Source organism: Epargyreus clarus, unplaced genomic scaffold (assembly GCF_041222505.1).
Source record: "Epargyreus clarus isolate Ecla_fem2 unplaced genomic scaffold, WU_Ecla_fem_2.2 ptg000018l, whole genome shotgun sequence".
Classification (NCBI taxonomy): domain Eukaryota; kingdom Metazoa; phylum Arthropoda; class Insecta; order Lepidoptera; family Hesperiidae; genus Epargyreus; species Epargyreus clarus.
This window is the reverse complement of record NW_027332226.1, coordinates 5,454,910-5,472,888: the sequence shown is the minus strand read 5'-3', so window position 1 is coordinate 5,472,888 and position 17,979 is coordinate 5,454,910. Positions and strand designations below refer to the sequence as shown.

The window sequence follows — 17,979 nt, the reverse complement described above, 5'->3', positions numbered from 1 at the left end:
TAAAATAATTTTCTCAACTATGCAACATTTGCGCCATAATTCTAGCCGGTGCATATTTCTAAAATAATGCTAGTAATTTAGCATATTTGCGAAGTTCGCGCAACAAAACGGTCATTTAACGATTTTGTATTTACCACGCTTGCGACAGAGCTACTGGCACTCAATTCTTGTCATGTATCCAATTAGATTTCATTCAACTTCCATTTGTTAAATGAATATATTTCCATCTATTACTCTGCTTGCCTAATTTTATGAAAGGAATATTTATTCAAGAATTTCCTTTCCCATTATACATTGTTATAAGTTGTATTACTCGAAAAAAATTAAACAGTAGATATATTTTCTTCATAAAAATATTAAACGATACCAAATTATCATAATTTGTATCTAAAGCTCTTATGTAAAGGTAAAAATGCAATTAAAAAATGACGTTTAGTAAATCAAAGATGGCTCTAGTCTTACACAGGTACAACTTCTATGCAAAAGTTTCGGACATGTCTTACTTTTTTGTCTGAGGGAGTTATTCATAGTGCGCGAGAATTAATATAGGTATGGCAGTTAATACCTATTTTAAGCATTTTATCACTAGCAGTTATAAGTGGTGCACAATTGCATGTACCATAAATAAATACATATAATTTTCCATTTGTTTACGTATTTATTACTATTAATAGATCGATGCAGTTTTCCTTGTTTATTTCTTCGCTGACCAACATTTGACATTTGCATTTAAATCCATTAAGCTATTTATGTACTTAACCGTAATGTATAGGCTGTGTTAGTAAAGAGCTAATTTAAAATGTGTATATACGATATGATATATATGTCGGAGAAGGACGGCTCTCATCGACATCATTGATAGAATCTATGGGTTTTGTGGGCGTTGTCATAGGGTAGATGCAGGCACAAATACAGTAATCACAGTATTTATTGTTCTCTTAACATGATAACTTCGGATTTACAAAATAACTATACTATACTACTACTATTACTTTACAAACAAAGGATTTGAGCAGCAGGTTCAAGGTAGTGACTACACGCTCCAAAGCACAACGAAATAATGATCCACCTTGATCACTCACATCAGTTCTTATCAAAGTTTCCCCACCGCGCCGCCACATACCTCGACTCCACTAGAGACTTCTTAAAGTCTCTGCTCTGATTCTAATACGAAAGCTATACAATGACTGTTAATTATAATTTAAATCAATTAACCCTTCGATTGATCAAGTACCAATAACATTACTAAAATACTAAAGTAACAGTATAGCTAAAGCTATATTAAATAACTCTGACTCTTCCTCCGACATATATTTATTTATTTACGAAACGTTGTAAAGTCAACAATGGGGGTTATTGTTAGGTTGTGTTATTACTGATTACTTCGTACTGTTCCTATCAAAACTAACATAACATAACATAAACTACGTAGTTATATTGTAATTTTGAGAAAAATGAAAGGCATAAAAAGTTATACAATTTCAACGATCTTGTTAGAAGCAGTTTTTGAATTCCAGTCCACTCTACATTGTCACGAGTAATGTTGATATTTTGACATTTCGGCACAGAATTAAGTTATCATTATCGTTCGTGAATTCGCAATCATTAAAAAAACGAGCCACGTGTATTTTTTTATTGATGTGACATTTTGTTGACTGATAACCTACATATGATTTTAATATTAAATTTTACATATGGTTTGTTATTCAATATTATGCGCAAATGTTCAAATACTGATCTGGTAACTTCATTTGTACTGAAATTATAAGAAGAAAATTTGCATAGGTACACCCTTAAATTCGCTTTTCGAACTAAAAATATTCGAACATAATGTTTTTTATAAAAATAGCTATGTAGGTATTTTTATAACTTAACAAAAATACCTACGTATCAATGTAACTGAAGAAAATAGGGCAAAAAAACACTAAACGTGGAATGGCCTCATTTTTCAAAGTCGGTTCACAAACATACTAAACATTACATAAATAACTAGCTTTTATCTAACGTCTCCACAAATATAGGAGACAGTAGCAAAAACATTAATTAGATTACATAATGCATTTAAAAATCTCATTTAAAATATGGTTTTATTTCAACGGAAATGTATATTCCTTATCTGACGCACGACTACACAATATTTGGCAAAGTATTCTTATTAGCAAAAAACTAATAGGACAATAAATCTTATAGCATAGAATTCGCAGCCATTAGCGAGCCAACGATAAGTTTTTTTCAACCATAAATCCTTTGGAACTCCATAGCGAACTACATAGTTATGAGGCTCAAATGGGTTCATATAGAACTTTACGACTTTACAAATACGATTATAATTTAAGTAAGTTCTAAATAACGGACATTTTCTGAATTTTCTTTGATACAAAATAAAACACCTTTTATGTTAAATCTCTGTACAATATAATCTTAAGAATAAGTAAACCAGTACCTTTAGCATGAGTTTTTACGTTTTTACAAAAATGACTGTTTTTTGTATTTGTTTGCGTATTTCCCATACATTTCCAATCAGTTCTGATACAGTCCGATAGGGGCGCTGATTGGAAATGTATGGGCAAATACGTAAACAATTACAAAAACAGTCATTTTTGTAAAAACGTAAAAATTCATACTAAGGGAACTGTTTGAATGGAGTTTTCACGCAAAAATAACTTTTTAAGGAAATGACATAAGACCATATTAATTCCAAAAATATTTTCTCTAAAAATAAACAATCCTCAGATATATTAAATATTCTCCTGTATACATTTACAAACTGAGTGGGCGTAACGCGTGTCGAGTGGAGAAGCTCGTAATAATATAAAAAATCTCATTTAATCTCGGCTAATAATATCGTAGTCAATTTACTTCTAACAATATAGCTATTTACAGCCGAGCCGGTTTAACGTTTGTATACCTATTAAGTAATAAACGTTGGTATTTGAATTAGTCAACATTGGCTTTTATATTTCCCACAACTGATTTAAGTTGCTGTGCGAAAAGAAGTTTTATTCAATAAATTCAGTCGCTTGAGACAAGTTTTATGATTGGAGCTTAATTGTATCTAGAATGATTTTATATCTTTTTCATGAATAGAAATTTACTAGCCTCCTAATACGACTTCGTTCCGTTAAATTTTATTGTACGAGTATGTTATTCTGACTTTTAGTTTATTTCTATAAAGGGAGTCTTAGGTGTAAAGTTATTTTAGTTATATGATGCAAAAGTTCTTTATGTTCAAGGGTTTTCTGGTCATCGAAAAATATTTTTGTAAATAGAAAAGAACTGTTAACTAAATGTTATCACCATTAATTTGTGTTGATTAATATATTGAATTTTTTGTTGTGATTGTAATTTTGTATAAAGATGTGTAAAAGATGAGACAGATAAATATGAATGCAATCTCTACTTTGTAGAAAGATTTAGATAATTATTATAATTTGCAGAAAGATAAAAGTGATAACAGCACCTGTATTTATTTATATCTGTGTGCTCATTTATTTCCGATGCCTCGGTTTAACTCCCTTTAACTCATCGTATAGTCATAAAAATAAAGTGATTGTTCCTTTCTTAAAATAACTGCTTTATTAATGTGTCAATATTATCATTTTTCCATATACATATCTGTACGTACGGGTTAACGTTAGACGAAACGAATTAGAAAGAGTCACTAGTATAGAAATAGGTGACAGGTGTTTACAAAATACCTAAAAAAATCAAAACTGTTTTGTTTGAAAACACCTAGGATTTGGTTATAATTTCGAAAAAAATGCGCAAAGATATTCGCGGGTGGAGCGGTGCGGGAAGTTTGTTCGAAAATAAATTATTGTTCATCGTTTGGATACGCATGACTGCCTGTTCTTTTTACATACAATGAAGATAGTCGTGGATCGATCGCCACGCCCCCGCTCAATTCATGTAATTGCCTAATTATTTTTATTACCCGTTAGTTCCGTGCTCGTCTCTCGACCCATTTTCCAATTAATACCATGTGAAAAATGCGTAGCTTTCCTACTGGACATGACACTCGTTAGTGACCTTAGTTAATCACACGCTTTTGAGCGCTTAATTATAGTAACACAATGAATGTCTCAATTCCATCCTTGTCAATAAAGTACATTCTTCATTTGAGTTACCTACCAATATCATACTTCAAAGAAATATTCGAAATGGACCGGACCGTTAATGAGGGACCTACCTTAGAACAATCCGATGTTGAGGCTCGGCAATCTCGGCATCTTTGTTCTCGATACTAAATACTTCCTGGAATTCTAATGAGGGTCACTCTGGCCCTTGTTTTGATGTGTAGACCTTGAACGAGGGCCCGACATTGTTTTCAAAATTTTACCCGCCGCCAATTCATTTACATTAACAAAATAACAACTCTATATCAATTGTTGTATAGCTTCCGGGCATTGTGCGCAGTAAGAATGTATTATGTAAATCTTGTAGATGTTGACTTGAAACTGTAGGTTTCCGTGAATTTTGCATTTGGGCTTGCCTAGTGCATGATTGTATAACGCAGAAAAAACATTGGGCTAGAGATCCAGATCATTTATAACGTTGTGAAAGCACGAGTTGTTTTATTCTTGGTAATTTATAAATTTATTTCATCATATCTCACAGAATGGTAGTTTATTAGAGTCGAGTACAATCATATAGGTATATACTTAATATTTATCGCGCATGCGTCATTTCTGCTAAAAATAAACAATGCAAGTAGGTTCATATTAACATAAAACAGGCACTTGGTGTGGTATTCGCGTTACTGCGTTCTAGGGAGCCTGTGGCGAGGCTTTTATGGTAAAAATCGTGAACAAAGCAACCGTGCCGGTGTTACGTAATCGAATTTAGTGGGGCCCATTGTGCGGCCGAGGCCAAGGTCTACAATGTTTACAACGCGCTTCTACGCTGCATTCTAAAGCTCTGCGCTTATTTCGTGCCTGATAAGATCACTCAAATTGTTCATAATACACTTTTCATAATCAAATTGCAAATTATATTAAACGATACACATGACGTTTAAGAATTAAAATTAAGTACTGTGTAACTAATGGTAGATGTCAAAAACAGAAGGTCTAACCAGAAATCAAGTCAGTTTCGAAACTGATTTAAAATCGAGCAAAATACTACCTAATCGTAATTCAAAACTGCATGCGCGATTGCCCAACAGCCTCCACTCGCGATATCTGTCTATCACTGCAAAAAGTGTGATATGGAAAAGCTGACAAAGATTAATGATTCGATTTAGGTATCGCTGTTGACCTTGCTTGCGAATTCATGCTATCAATTGTTTTCAAACAATGTAAACGCATTACGTTTCTGTGTATGGTGGTAAACTGCGATACTATCTCGCGTTAACATTTACATTTTAGTGCTATGTTTTTGATATTTAATATGGCTGCCGATACTATAAATTTTAATCAACGTGTTGTTGTTTAATTTTATCGCGGTGTTCGGATAATTATGCAACGTTTACGGCGGACAAATAACGCCTACACGCTTCGTTCTTAGATTAATGGATGCGTTATTTTAAGTAAGCAATCGATGTTTGTGCGGAGTACCCACTCGTTACTATGAGCTCGCAGACGGCACACGATTCAATGCGTGTATTGACACTTTAGATGACGAGGCCTCGCCAACATCCGTAGCTACTAATTATGTAGGCGGGGGTCATCGTAGGAAATTTCGAGGCACGTTCTCTTCGTATGTGTATGTATTTAAACGGCGCCGTAAAGGCACCTTGACGCCCGTTTTATACATTTTGTTTTATGCACGAGTCGCCTTTGTGTCACACTTTATACGTTAATTTGATCTCTATTATGTCAGTGCAAGGTCTTTGTTTTGGTAAAAAAAGAACACGTGGAACTTGTGGAATGTTTGCCTCGCGAAACGTGTAGGTACTTACATACAAAATTCGTACGCGTTATGAAGAAATATTCCGTAACAAATAATATGACGTGACATTTTGTAATTTAAATTATGAACCCAAGATTAAGTTTCTTAAAATTTTTGTGTAACTAGAATAATGAATAACTAAAGATGTGAGTATAGCTACTATAACAATTCAGGTGGAAGATTGTAGAGATAAAATTACTTATTACCTAATATAGCCTAAGTTGAGAGCATCATATAGTATCACGATTTAATCTCGTTGGTATTCGAGGCTAGCCCGTACGGGTCGGCCGACGTAGGTCGGTCTGAATGAGAAAGTCGGGAACCGGTTCCCATGCAACTCCCACTAACGTCTACTTTCAAATCACAATAGAGTCGGCTTATCTCCACTAAACTGAACGGACGGCTTCTGTTCGATTTTAAATCTAATAAATGTTTTGAGAAATACCTTAGAACATCGCATCATAAATTGCTTCCAGTGAAATGTACAGCGATATGTAAATTTACATCGATGTTGTGTTGCGTAATATGATAAATTGACCATTAAAGAACCATTTGAAACATTCATTGAGAGTTATTGTTGTTTTTCAATTTCAGTTTAGACATTTGAATTTATTGGATTCCCAAATTATTGCATAAACACTATTTTCCACCCACATCGCCTCAACCAATATTGCATTAAGACAATGCATATACTGGTAATTACTTCCTTAATATGTAGATAACCTTCAAAATATTTGAAGGTAACATCGGACGTCTTCCGGCGGTAAGCCAAATAACTTAGTCAAATTTAAATATGTAGGTTCATTAATCAAACATTTAAACAAACAGATGGACCGAAAGATTAAGAGACCGACTCTGATAGCCGAGTAAACAAAATAAAAGATAAATTGTCATCGTGCCCACAAGCAAGTACAGATTAGGAGATATCAATATTTGCCCGATTAGATACGAAATATCTACTGAAATAACAATTACGAAGGTATTATTCATTTTTGCATTACCAATTTTGTTTTCACAGCTTGGCAAGCGAAAATACCAAATGTCTTTATTGACTGGGTGACCTTGCAGACGGCATGTGTTTGTTAAACACAAACGTTAATACGTTGTTTTGAAGAGGAACAGTGTCGTCAACGGAGAGGTGCATCGGCTGCAATAGCTTTTAGTGGTTTGGTAATAGTCGGTGCAAACCAATCGAAATGTGTGCTATCGTTTACCGCGCCCTTTGTCGACCCGAGTCCTAAGCAAACAGCGGTTGCGTACGCGCAGAGCTCGGGATCATTCGGTCAAATTAGGGATGGCGATTCCTTTCTAAAAAATTTATTCTTAAATCAATTTGAATCGAACTGGATAACATCGATTCACAAAAAAATTGAGGCCCAAAGAATCGATTCTCCAAAAATTGATCTTCGATCTTTTCAGCTAAAAAGGCCAAAGATAGCGAAAAAAAGGTCATCAGGACCAAACAAGCACTGAAACTACGTATCCGCAAAAAATGTATACACTTAACACATTCAACCAATTTCGAAAAGATCTTCTTTCGATTTTCTAGGATGATAGATCGATTCGCTGAATCGATCCATTACTGGAGATTGATTAATATAATCGTTTTTATTACCCAAAAGAACGATTCTCCGATTAAACGATCTCAGATCCCCATCCCTAGGTCGAATGCGCACTAAGACGCGCCTGCTCATTTGATATAAATGGACTGTTGTTATTTTTATGCACCAGTCAAGGCCAAGAGCGCTGCTTGCATTCACTATATATCGATCGATATACGAAATGTCTGGTAAACAAGGCTGTTATTATGTTGTTGGTGAATATGCGTCACATCTTTTTAAGTCATGTGGCCAAGAGCTTAAATGTCGCGGTGCGTTGTAAAAGTTGAAACGTTCTGTTTTTACTATTATAATAAAGTTTATAAAGTTGTAAAGTTCTATAAAATTAATTAAGTAAATATTTTAGTATCAGAAAGGATACCAACGTTTTCTATATTTTTGGTAGAATAAACACATTCTTCTTTTCTTTGATATTACATAATACTCAACAAGTTCTATAAATTGATGTATCATGTATGTGTGACAGTGCCGGACGGCTTATAATAATATGCGCCTGTATGCGTGGTTATTTTTCGACTACAGATAACATAAATGGTGGGAAAAACTATATGAATTGCATAATTATATAGCCTCTGTATATACTTTTACACAGTTTTTTTAAGTATCCGCCTATATATAACCATAAAATCATCTTGTAAAAAAACAAAGTTTGCGCCAAATTACTCGAATCTAGTTCATAGGTACTTAATGTCCAGGAAGCCATGCTATAAGAACCGGATTAGACAAACAACATGACTCCATTTGACTCACCTTGCAATTTTAGATGGCTTATCGTGTTTTGGTTTAGTATGTCGCCATAACATTATGTTCCCGGTGTTACGTTACATGCAAACGGAAGTGGGGCAAGTTTGTTGTGTATTTTCGTTGATTACATTAAAGGCATTGTACGTCCAAGGTTACCCATATTAATTTAGTTTACTTCCGTTGCCGAAAAAGTATGAGAAACAACATCGTGCATGCCCAATTATTTAAAATTGGTCAGTGCACAAATAAAGATATGTTATAGTAATCAACAACAATCTTATTTATATTAATGGTAATCCTCAAATGCCAATGATAAGTTATGTATTATGTATTATATTACAAAATCTAAATATAATAAGTTTAAATACAAAAAAGTGTTATTGGTATACCTAAATAGGAAATTCATTTTATGTCGGTTGTAGTTTTTATATGAAATTTTCCAGGAACATTTCTCGGTCTCAGGACCTCACAACTGGGAGAGGCCTGGACCTTACTCCACTACTTTGTTCTAAAGGGGTTTGTGGAGAATAATTTACAGAGTTAAATAATAAATACTACCCAATAGTACCTTCTGGGAGCTACGACATAACGTGCCCTCCAAAATATTGAAGTGGGTTAAAAATGAAAATTGAGATGGGCTTGGATTGGTTCATCAAATTCCTGATCGCCCGACTTTGCTTAACTTTGTATATCGATTACTTAAGCAGCGAAGTTACACGCGCTTCACATCTACCCAAAACCCACGTATAATTTGCGTAACACATATAATGTGGATATAATAAAAACTATATAATTGTATAGAAATAAAAATTCGCGTTGAAGATCATAAAATGTTCGCGTCAACAATATAATCGGCGGTTTTTTATCTCCACGTGAATGTAAACACAATGCTATGTTGACACACCCGGCGATACGAGACCCGGTATCTAATTTGGTTGGCCTTGGCAATGAAAAAACAAGTTTTTGCGCGCAACCTTGGGACTTTATTTTGCTTTTTGCGCGGCGCCAACTGCACCGCTCGAGATGCTATTTGATGTAAGTGGCGTAACTTTTCCAAGAATTGAGCTTTTGAATGTGAATAACTGTTACATTTCGGTGGATTAATGTTTTGTAGCGATCATTAATCGATTTTTATGCTAATATGCGTAACGGAAAGGTGTATAAAACTCTATGTAGGTATATTGATTACCTAAGAGTTGTTTGCACCTATTTTTCACTAATCAATACTAAAAACATAGAACGAAATTCGTGAGCAATAATGATTCTATAATCGCTTACGAAGTTATTTTAAAATCATGATAAATGGATAGCAAATATTATGTGTATTAGTGGGTGGGTATCGCAAATATGTCGATACGTAACAGAATTGAGTCATTTTCATTTACGCTACATATAAAATAACACGTTCATGTAATATTTTGCTTTAAAACAATTATGTAAATACACCAAATACAAGGTTAAATATGTTTGTAAAGATGTTTTGTACGAAATTTTTGTCGCAATTTTTTCGCATGAAGCGTTATTACTTTTATATTTCATTCAATTATAATAAACGAAATCTTCCTATTTATGACTTAACCAAACTAATGTTCCAAACATGTATTCCTTTTTGAAATGCATTATTAAGGTTTTGAAAATTAAACCAACTGTTAAAAGTACAGTAAAGTAAAGAATATTATGAAACCAACATCTCAGAGTTCTGCGAGAGGCGTAGTCTATTTATTTTTTGTATGAGCCGTTTATTTCACCGACAAGTCAACATGCTTTAATTTAAATAAGTTTAAATGAAATATTGTTTTGTCCACGTTATCATCTATTACCAATTCAAATGTGGTTAATATGAAAACCTGTTTTGTGTGCGCCGTTAAGCGTTACAAAAAAATAATAGTTTCAGTACTCGCAGTTAGAATGTAAATTAAAAAATTCTTGATATTAAATTGTGTACGCAAATATGAGCTATTTAGTTACGGTTGTTAAATGGTACAAATTAAATTTACATTTATTGTAATGCTGGAATTTGTTAAGTATCTAAATATTTATTTTTAAAAGCTGAAACAATGACTTTTCATTCGTAACTACAGATTAATCTACTGCGGACTTACAGACGGCGTAGGCTTAGTAGGTAGGTATTACTAGTACTAGGTTTTCTTTATATATTTTATAAGTATAAAATACTTACCTTATAAGTATATATACCTAATTCCAAAATATTTTATTTCAGAAAATTATGTTTCAATTCGACTTACGACATACTTTTTAGGTATGATTTTATTGATATTGTTACATAATTGAATAATTAATTAAGACCGAACAATTAAGATATGTATTACTAGCCGTTACCCGCCCGCTTCGCGTGGCATAAAATACATGCCAAGTAAAAGAAATATTAAATTGTGTTATCTAGCTGCCTAATTATTTATCATGAACGGATTTTACGAAATCAACACACCGTTAACTACTTAGGGTCTTATCGATTTATATGAATTAAAATAATAAATAATACAGCTTTCCACATCACCATGGAGGTACTGTGTCGTACGTAATTAAAATTTACATTTTTATTTAAAAAAAAAAGTATAAATTTCGAAGTATTTATTCTTGGTTGTTTAACAGGACGAAACAAAAAATCGTTTCAAAATTTGATCTATTCCAGCTGTTAATTAAATATTTTTACTTTTTTTTTATTTTTATTTTACACCGTGCATTTTTTCTAAGGGCATTATTCCCGAACTCTATTCCAGCCTAGTTTCAAAGTTCTAAAATAATTATTATTTACTCTATTCCATAGGAACCGTCCATGTTATATGCGGCCTTACATACAGTGGTTCTTTCCAGGGTAGCTGGCTGGGCGGTTAGAGCTCCCATTCTTGCTGCCCGCAACTCCCGAAGTCCCCCTTTAGTCTCGTACGACAGGCAGGGGATACTGTAGCCCTGTTCTAGCCCAAAAATTTTAATCCAAGGTCTATGTGTCTATCACATAACCATCACTAATCCACGCATAACCACAACCATACCCCACGGCAGGACAAAATGTTGGCACGCAGTGTGTCCAAAGTAGTTGCGATGGACCTAATCAGTATACCAAAATTACGCATTATCATATATGAAATTTGCACCCGTCCACGTTGTCGTGTATTTGTCTGAATAGACGTTATCTGAAATTTTACGTTTCTAACTTCGAACTTAAAAGATTCCCGTATATATACATATAACACTTCTTTTACCTCCTTAGTAGAATTTCAAAAACATTCCTATGTACATATGTATCAATAAATACTTTATCATCAAATTTCTGAAAGCTAATTCAACACCTGCGGTCGGCAAGCCGACACCCACGGGTGGTGTATGGCCCGCGACTTTTCCTTGTGGCCCGCGGGTCTGCGCGTTACTAATAATTTACCAAGTGCAAGTCCAACCCGCACCTTGAGCATTCCGTACAACTAAAATCTTTATTTACACATTTTGTGAAAGTTTCAACTGTCTACTTCTACCGGTTTAAAAGTTAGTTGGAAAAATATCGAATAGCAGTTTGTTGTATGGGGACCCCTTTTTGTTTTCAACTTTTTTATTTTTAGTATTTGTTGTTATAGCGGCCACCGTTATGCATCCTCTGTAAGAATTTCAAATGTCTATCTATTACGGTTCCAGAGATAGAGCCCTGTGACACACGGACAGACGGACAGACAGTGAAGTCTTAGTAATAGAGTTCCGTTTTTATCCTTTATGTACGGAACCCTAAAAAACCGTCGATGTGCACTTCAACACGCGTAATACATTCCCATGTTAAAAATATATGTTACGATGGCCCGTGGAATTTCACCCTACACTAAACCTCTCTCCACTCTGTTCTTTTTCCAGACACGCCATAGGAAGTAACTTCAACAACGGTTTTTAAAGAATCTTCCTTTACTTATAGGTTTCTAAAGGTGGTAGAACCCTTTGTGGTTCGACTCCGGCGGCACCACCGCCACACCTATTTCTACCTAATAACAGCAGTGTTAGGCGCTGCTGTGTTCCGTTTTTAAGGGTGTGGTAAGGGAGACAGACTTTTCCGAGGCGTTCCAACTTAGTCCTCAGGGGTAGCGGCGCATCTGTGGCTGACCTCAGGTAGGAATATCTAATCCTATCTGGGGTTGATTACAGATGTCCATGGGCGGCAGTAGCCACTTACCATCAGGTGGACTGCATGCTCGTCTTCTACTTCTATAGTATAAAAAAAATAGTACCCTAATGGTGGTTGATTGTTGAGTTGCTAAAATGCTGAAACAGATGTGTAAACAGAAAGGCATAATGCATACACCCTTCTATAGCAGTCTTAAGGGTTGATCTAAAAATCTAAAAAAAACCGTGACTCAGATGCTTCATTGATTGTAATGATAATTTTTCATAGTGGTCGCTCCCGAATTAACGGAGTTTGAAATAAAATTCCAACCCCCATTTAACGACCTTAAGGGATGATTTTCCAAAAATAATGGTATAGGTGTTTAATTATTTTCTATCGAAAACCCAAATACCGATTTTTATACAGTTTACATTAAAACTGGAGGACTTTCATACAAACTTACAACCCCTATTTTACCGTCTTGAGGGTAGATTTTCCATAAATGGTGTTAAAAAGTTCTATTATTTCTAACAGGAAAGCCAAATGCAAGTTTTTATAGTCCTTGCTTCCGAATTAACGGAGTTTGAAATAAAATTCCAACCCCATTTAACGAACTTAAGGGATGATTTTCCAAAAACAATGAGATAGATGATTAATTATTTTCTATCGAAACCCAGATACCGATTTTTATACAGTTTACATCAAAACTGGGGGACTCTCATACAAACTTACAACCCTTATTTAACCCAAATAAGGGTTCATTTTCTAAACGGTAGAATTATAGTTCCACTGTAGCTAACCAGTGAGCCAATGGCTAACTTACATAGTGCTGGCTTTCAAATTGGCAAATTTTAAAATAAGCTGTTAACCCTTATTTTACCAACTTAAGGGTTGATTTTCCAAAAATGGTGAAATAGGTATTTAATTATTTTTAATCGAAAACCTAAATACCGATTTTGATAGCGTTTACATCAAAACTGGGGGAATTCTATACAAACTTACAACCCTTATTTAACCCACATAGGGGTTGATTTTCCAAAAACGGTAGAACGAAAGTTATTTTATATCTAACCAGCAAAGCAATGGCTAACTTTCATAGTGCTGGCTTCCAAAATGGCAAAATTTAAAATAACCTGTCAACCCCTATTTAATCACCTTTAGGGTTGATTTTGGAAAAACCCTTAGATTAGATTTTTATTACTTTAAATCAGAAAGCTAAATACCAATTTTCATCTAGTTTGCTTTAAAACTGACGGACTTTCATATTAACTTCCAACCCCCATTTAACCCCCTTAACGGTGGAATTTCGTAAAATCCGTTCTTAGCTGACCTCTACTCGGTGAAAAGAATATTCCTACCAAATTTCAAGTCTTTAGCTCTAATGGTTCCAGAGATATCGTGATGAGTGACTATATACGTGGAAATCTCTTTTATATATATAGATTTAAATAAACATTAGTTTTTTAAATATTTCCATTATTTTTCAAGAAAAATAATGGAATTTTTTTCTTACAGAGCTGGGGCCGGCGCCAACGGCATATTTTCGAGAAGACTGGACTTTTCCACCTTCAATCTACTGCCCAAACATAAAGTCAACTCATATCAGATTAAGGTAAGTGATGCCATTTTGGTAAGACGCAGTTAGTTAGTGGTCGTTTGGCCATATAGAGACGCCTAGAAGGCAGCTAAATATTTAGATCCGATCAAGTTTCAATTAAACGTGAACCATGTTATGTGCACGCTGTTTATCAGATGTTTACTTAAAGTGCCTAATATGTCTTTAAATATCAAAGGAGCAATCATTGTATGTCTATATTTAGTAAGTCTATGTACAAAAGTTCGAATTTTATCGATTTTTATTTAGTACACAATTAGCCTTACGGTAGAAATAGGTCCAAGTTATATAGAAAATGCCTAACAGTTGACTTAACATTATAGGTATATACGTATTTGTAACCAACCAACCAAGTTTGCTAATGGAAGTCTGCCTCACCACACCTTGTAACCCAAGTACACTTAATAGCATTTTTATTCCAAAATAAGAATTTCTCTCTGAAAAATGTGAGGAACATGATTAATAGTCTTGAATGCATACATTTTAAGTATCCATTGTCAAGTTGCATACCGCGTTGACTTTTGTTCATTTATTTACACCCATCTTCCTTCTTTGTTCAGAAATAACATCTGTATGTAGATAAATACCTTTGTTTAAGCAACAAAGTAAGTAAAGTAACCAGGTGCAATTTTGTATTTTTTCTGAAAAATTATGAAAATTAAAAATTTTAATGCTGACTTGATAGAGTACGAAATATTGAACTCTATTTAGAATTATTTTGGACGGCTTTTGAAGGGAGATGTGCAAAAAGGTTTATTTTGTGGTAAAAATATGGCACCATCGCCCCTATGGTTATTTCAGTTTTATAATCATGGTATACAGTTTATAAAAGGATTATTTTAAAAGAGAAGTCCCAAACGATCAATCCTCTTGATGGTAAGAGGTCACTGCATATGAATAAAAGTTGTACCAGGAGCCGATCACAGATGATTTACCGCTCCTGAGGACTAATGTGGTCATATGTAAGTTAGACATCCACACACGACCACCCCTGCTACAGTATGAGAGGCACTGGCCACTTACCATAGATGGCATACTACTAGCCTCTATTAAGTATAAAAATATATTTTTAGCAATGTCGCCCATCGGTCTCATGATCAAGCACTTACGTTACTCGTAAAAATAGTCTTTAACGAATAAAGCAAACATGACGAACTTAGTGGAAATGTGTGAAAATAATTATTCATCTCATGTGACTTAACGTTTAGAAATAAATAAAGATTACATTTTTGGTATAATACATGTTTGTATTGTGACAAAAAAGTGTTAAGTAATTCAATAAAATAAATGTTGTGTGCCCGTTTGATTTATATATTTTAGCGAGCTTACCTTTTCGTTAAATTTTCGTTTCTGTAAATCGAATTATGTTACAAAAAAAGAACATCGATTTCTTATCTTTCATCGTTCCACTGTTTCAGTGGCTCTAGTCACTATCTACCACGTTAGTTGAGTGCTTCTTGGCAAACTTCACACAGCTCCGATTGATATTTTATATATATGATATAAATTATTACATTCTCTATATCTTTTGGACTTTGATGATTGAGGACAATATTGCTTTTCCATTTAAACGATTGATACATTTATAACAGTTACAATTACGTCGTAGTCAGTTTTGGATTTACTCTAAATTCGTCTGCCAGTTAAAGAGTTAGTTTTCGGCCTCGCATTCAACAATTCAAAGACTTGTTTTTATGAATACTTTATCAGTCTATTCGGCCCGTAGTAAATGGCGCGGCTAAAACCCGCATGATTCTAACCGCCTCTGGGCACTTCACTCAACGCCTTTTTCGCTCGTTAACGAGGGACACTTACGGAGTCTCAACTTCAGAGACTCTCAAATCTAAGCTCTGTCGTGTGAAGTGATTGCAAGTGTATGTTAGCAAAACCTGTAAGTGTTGTTTCATTTGATTATGCGCATACAAAATTTTGCAGCGATTTCGACGGATAATTCCCAACGGGAACGTCACGATTTTTTTTTCATAAAGTTTCTGCTTCAAGCGTTTATGAATACGACTAGGGAGGTACCACTGTCACACCTATTTCTGTGTTGTAAATAATAAGATAAGTATTAATCAAACGCCGTTATGTTCGAAGGATGTGATCAATTCACGACAGACTTATAGACAAGTTGTTCTTATTTAGTTCTTACAGAAAGGAATGGATCTGCAGCTACCTCTTATAGGATTTTAATCCCATATATAACACATGTCCATGAATGCAGTGACCAATATCATCCATGTTAATTGGACACTAGTTTGCGACTTCTGCATTATAAAAATACGTTTTCATTTTCCAAACCGAAACACTATTTTTACAATGCATTTAAAGGCCAGTAGGTGCAATGTTTATACAATTGCTTTCAAAAGCCGTCCTATTTGCATGAACTGAAGTGGTCAGTTAGTATGATAAAATATTTTATACTGAAAAGCGTTGACGGTGAAAGTTTACCTTTGTTGGCGTAAAAACACAGGACGGACACTTGCGATAACTGTCGGCTCTACCAAGTCGTAACTCGGGTAAGGACACGGAAAAAGTACGTAGTAGTATCCAATACTTTTCCTTTCAATGCTTTTGTACTCGATACTTTCACAAAATGAGTACTTTTTGACGGATATCGTATCAAATAATTCTTAGGAGTTACCTACTTTAAGCCTGACTAAGCTTTTAAGTTAAGGTAAAAATACAAGTAGCACCCTATCCTGATCAGTATTTCTTGACGTGTAGGCATGCGAACATGACTATTACAAGAATTTACTTTAGGCTTTAGGACTTTTTATCGTAGAATTTCCTGACGTTGGTGTCATGTCGACGAGTAGGTAGGTACACAAACACCAATGCTTAGGGCAGAAATATACATTTATTATTCATATGCCTGTTCGGACAGTTATCGGTAACGAATTCCTATACGTTGGTGCCCATTATTAATAAAGAATGTATCCAATTTTAGTTTGACAATATCTAGTAGGCAGACACGGTCCAATTTCAATCTACGATAGTCCAAACGTGGGAGATTTATTATATATAAGATCGTTGATTAACTACCTTGGGTTTCGTTAGCCACGTCTAAAAGTTTAAACAAAATAAATATGAATAAACTTAGGAATTCAAATTCTAGATGATAAAAGCATCCGTTCACATTTATTTTTATTACAGCAAATAAAATAAACCTACAATATAACTTACGTCATCATGCGTAATTGATTAAGCAATGACAAACTTGAACTATTTTTAAACCTATATTATTTATTGACGAATAAAGTTTTATGTAACTCAGGAAATATCGTGTTAGTGTCAAGCTTAAAATTTTAGCAATATTCAAGGTTACGATCTTCGCAAACCTGTTTTGTCGTTAATGCGACAGATGGCGTAATATGTAGGTGTAATTTTACTTGATTGCGCGGGACATGAGGTATACGTATATATTTATTTTCAGTCATAATGGGACATCGATTTTTTTATGTAATTAGTTATTCCGTAATCGAAAGCCACTTTTTATTAAATATGATAATATTTATCACATGTTTTTCGTAAACACATAATTTTGCATAAATTTTACGAACATCAATAAAACTCCTTTCCCTTTTAAAATATGGTTAAATACGTTGTAGGTACATTAAAAATAAGCATACATTGAATACTTACTCATTGATTGAAAATATGCGTAACGAAAACGAAAATTGGAAACGGTAGGATATTTATAAGAAACATCAATTTATTTCACATCATTAAACCACTACCTACTACTTAAATCTAATTCAATTGATGTCCTTAAAAATATTCTGTTCAAACATAATAGTGTAAAAAATATTTACACAACTATATTTGAACGTCAACTAGCTACCTGTTTAATCCAAAACTACTTTTAAAACCGATCTGTGCGTTAGATAGGCTCGTCTAGTGCTTTGCGTAACCGTATCTCTAGTTATCTGCCAGTAAATTCTGGTTTCACCTTTCTAAAACGCTTCCTTGCCAACTGCGAACCATTTTGGGGTTCGCGATCTATCATT

At 34.2% G+C, this 17,979-nt stretch overlaps 1 protein-coding gene across 1 annotated transcript in view; it reads left to right on the top strand.

The window, feature by feature from the left end:
• The window catches only part of heca (hdc homolog, cell cycle regulator), a 68,804-nt gene that overhangs the window by 15,991 nt on the left and 34,834 nt on the right, over positions 1-17,979 (top strand). Inside the window, exon 2 of the mRNA XM_073082599.1 lies at positions 13,870-13,966. Within this exon, the coding sequence (XP_072938700.1) occupies positions 13,870-13,966 (97 nt within the window). The remainder of the gene's footprint in view (positions 1-13,869; positions 13,967-17,979) is intronic.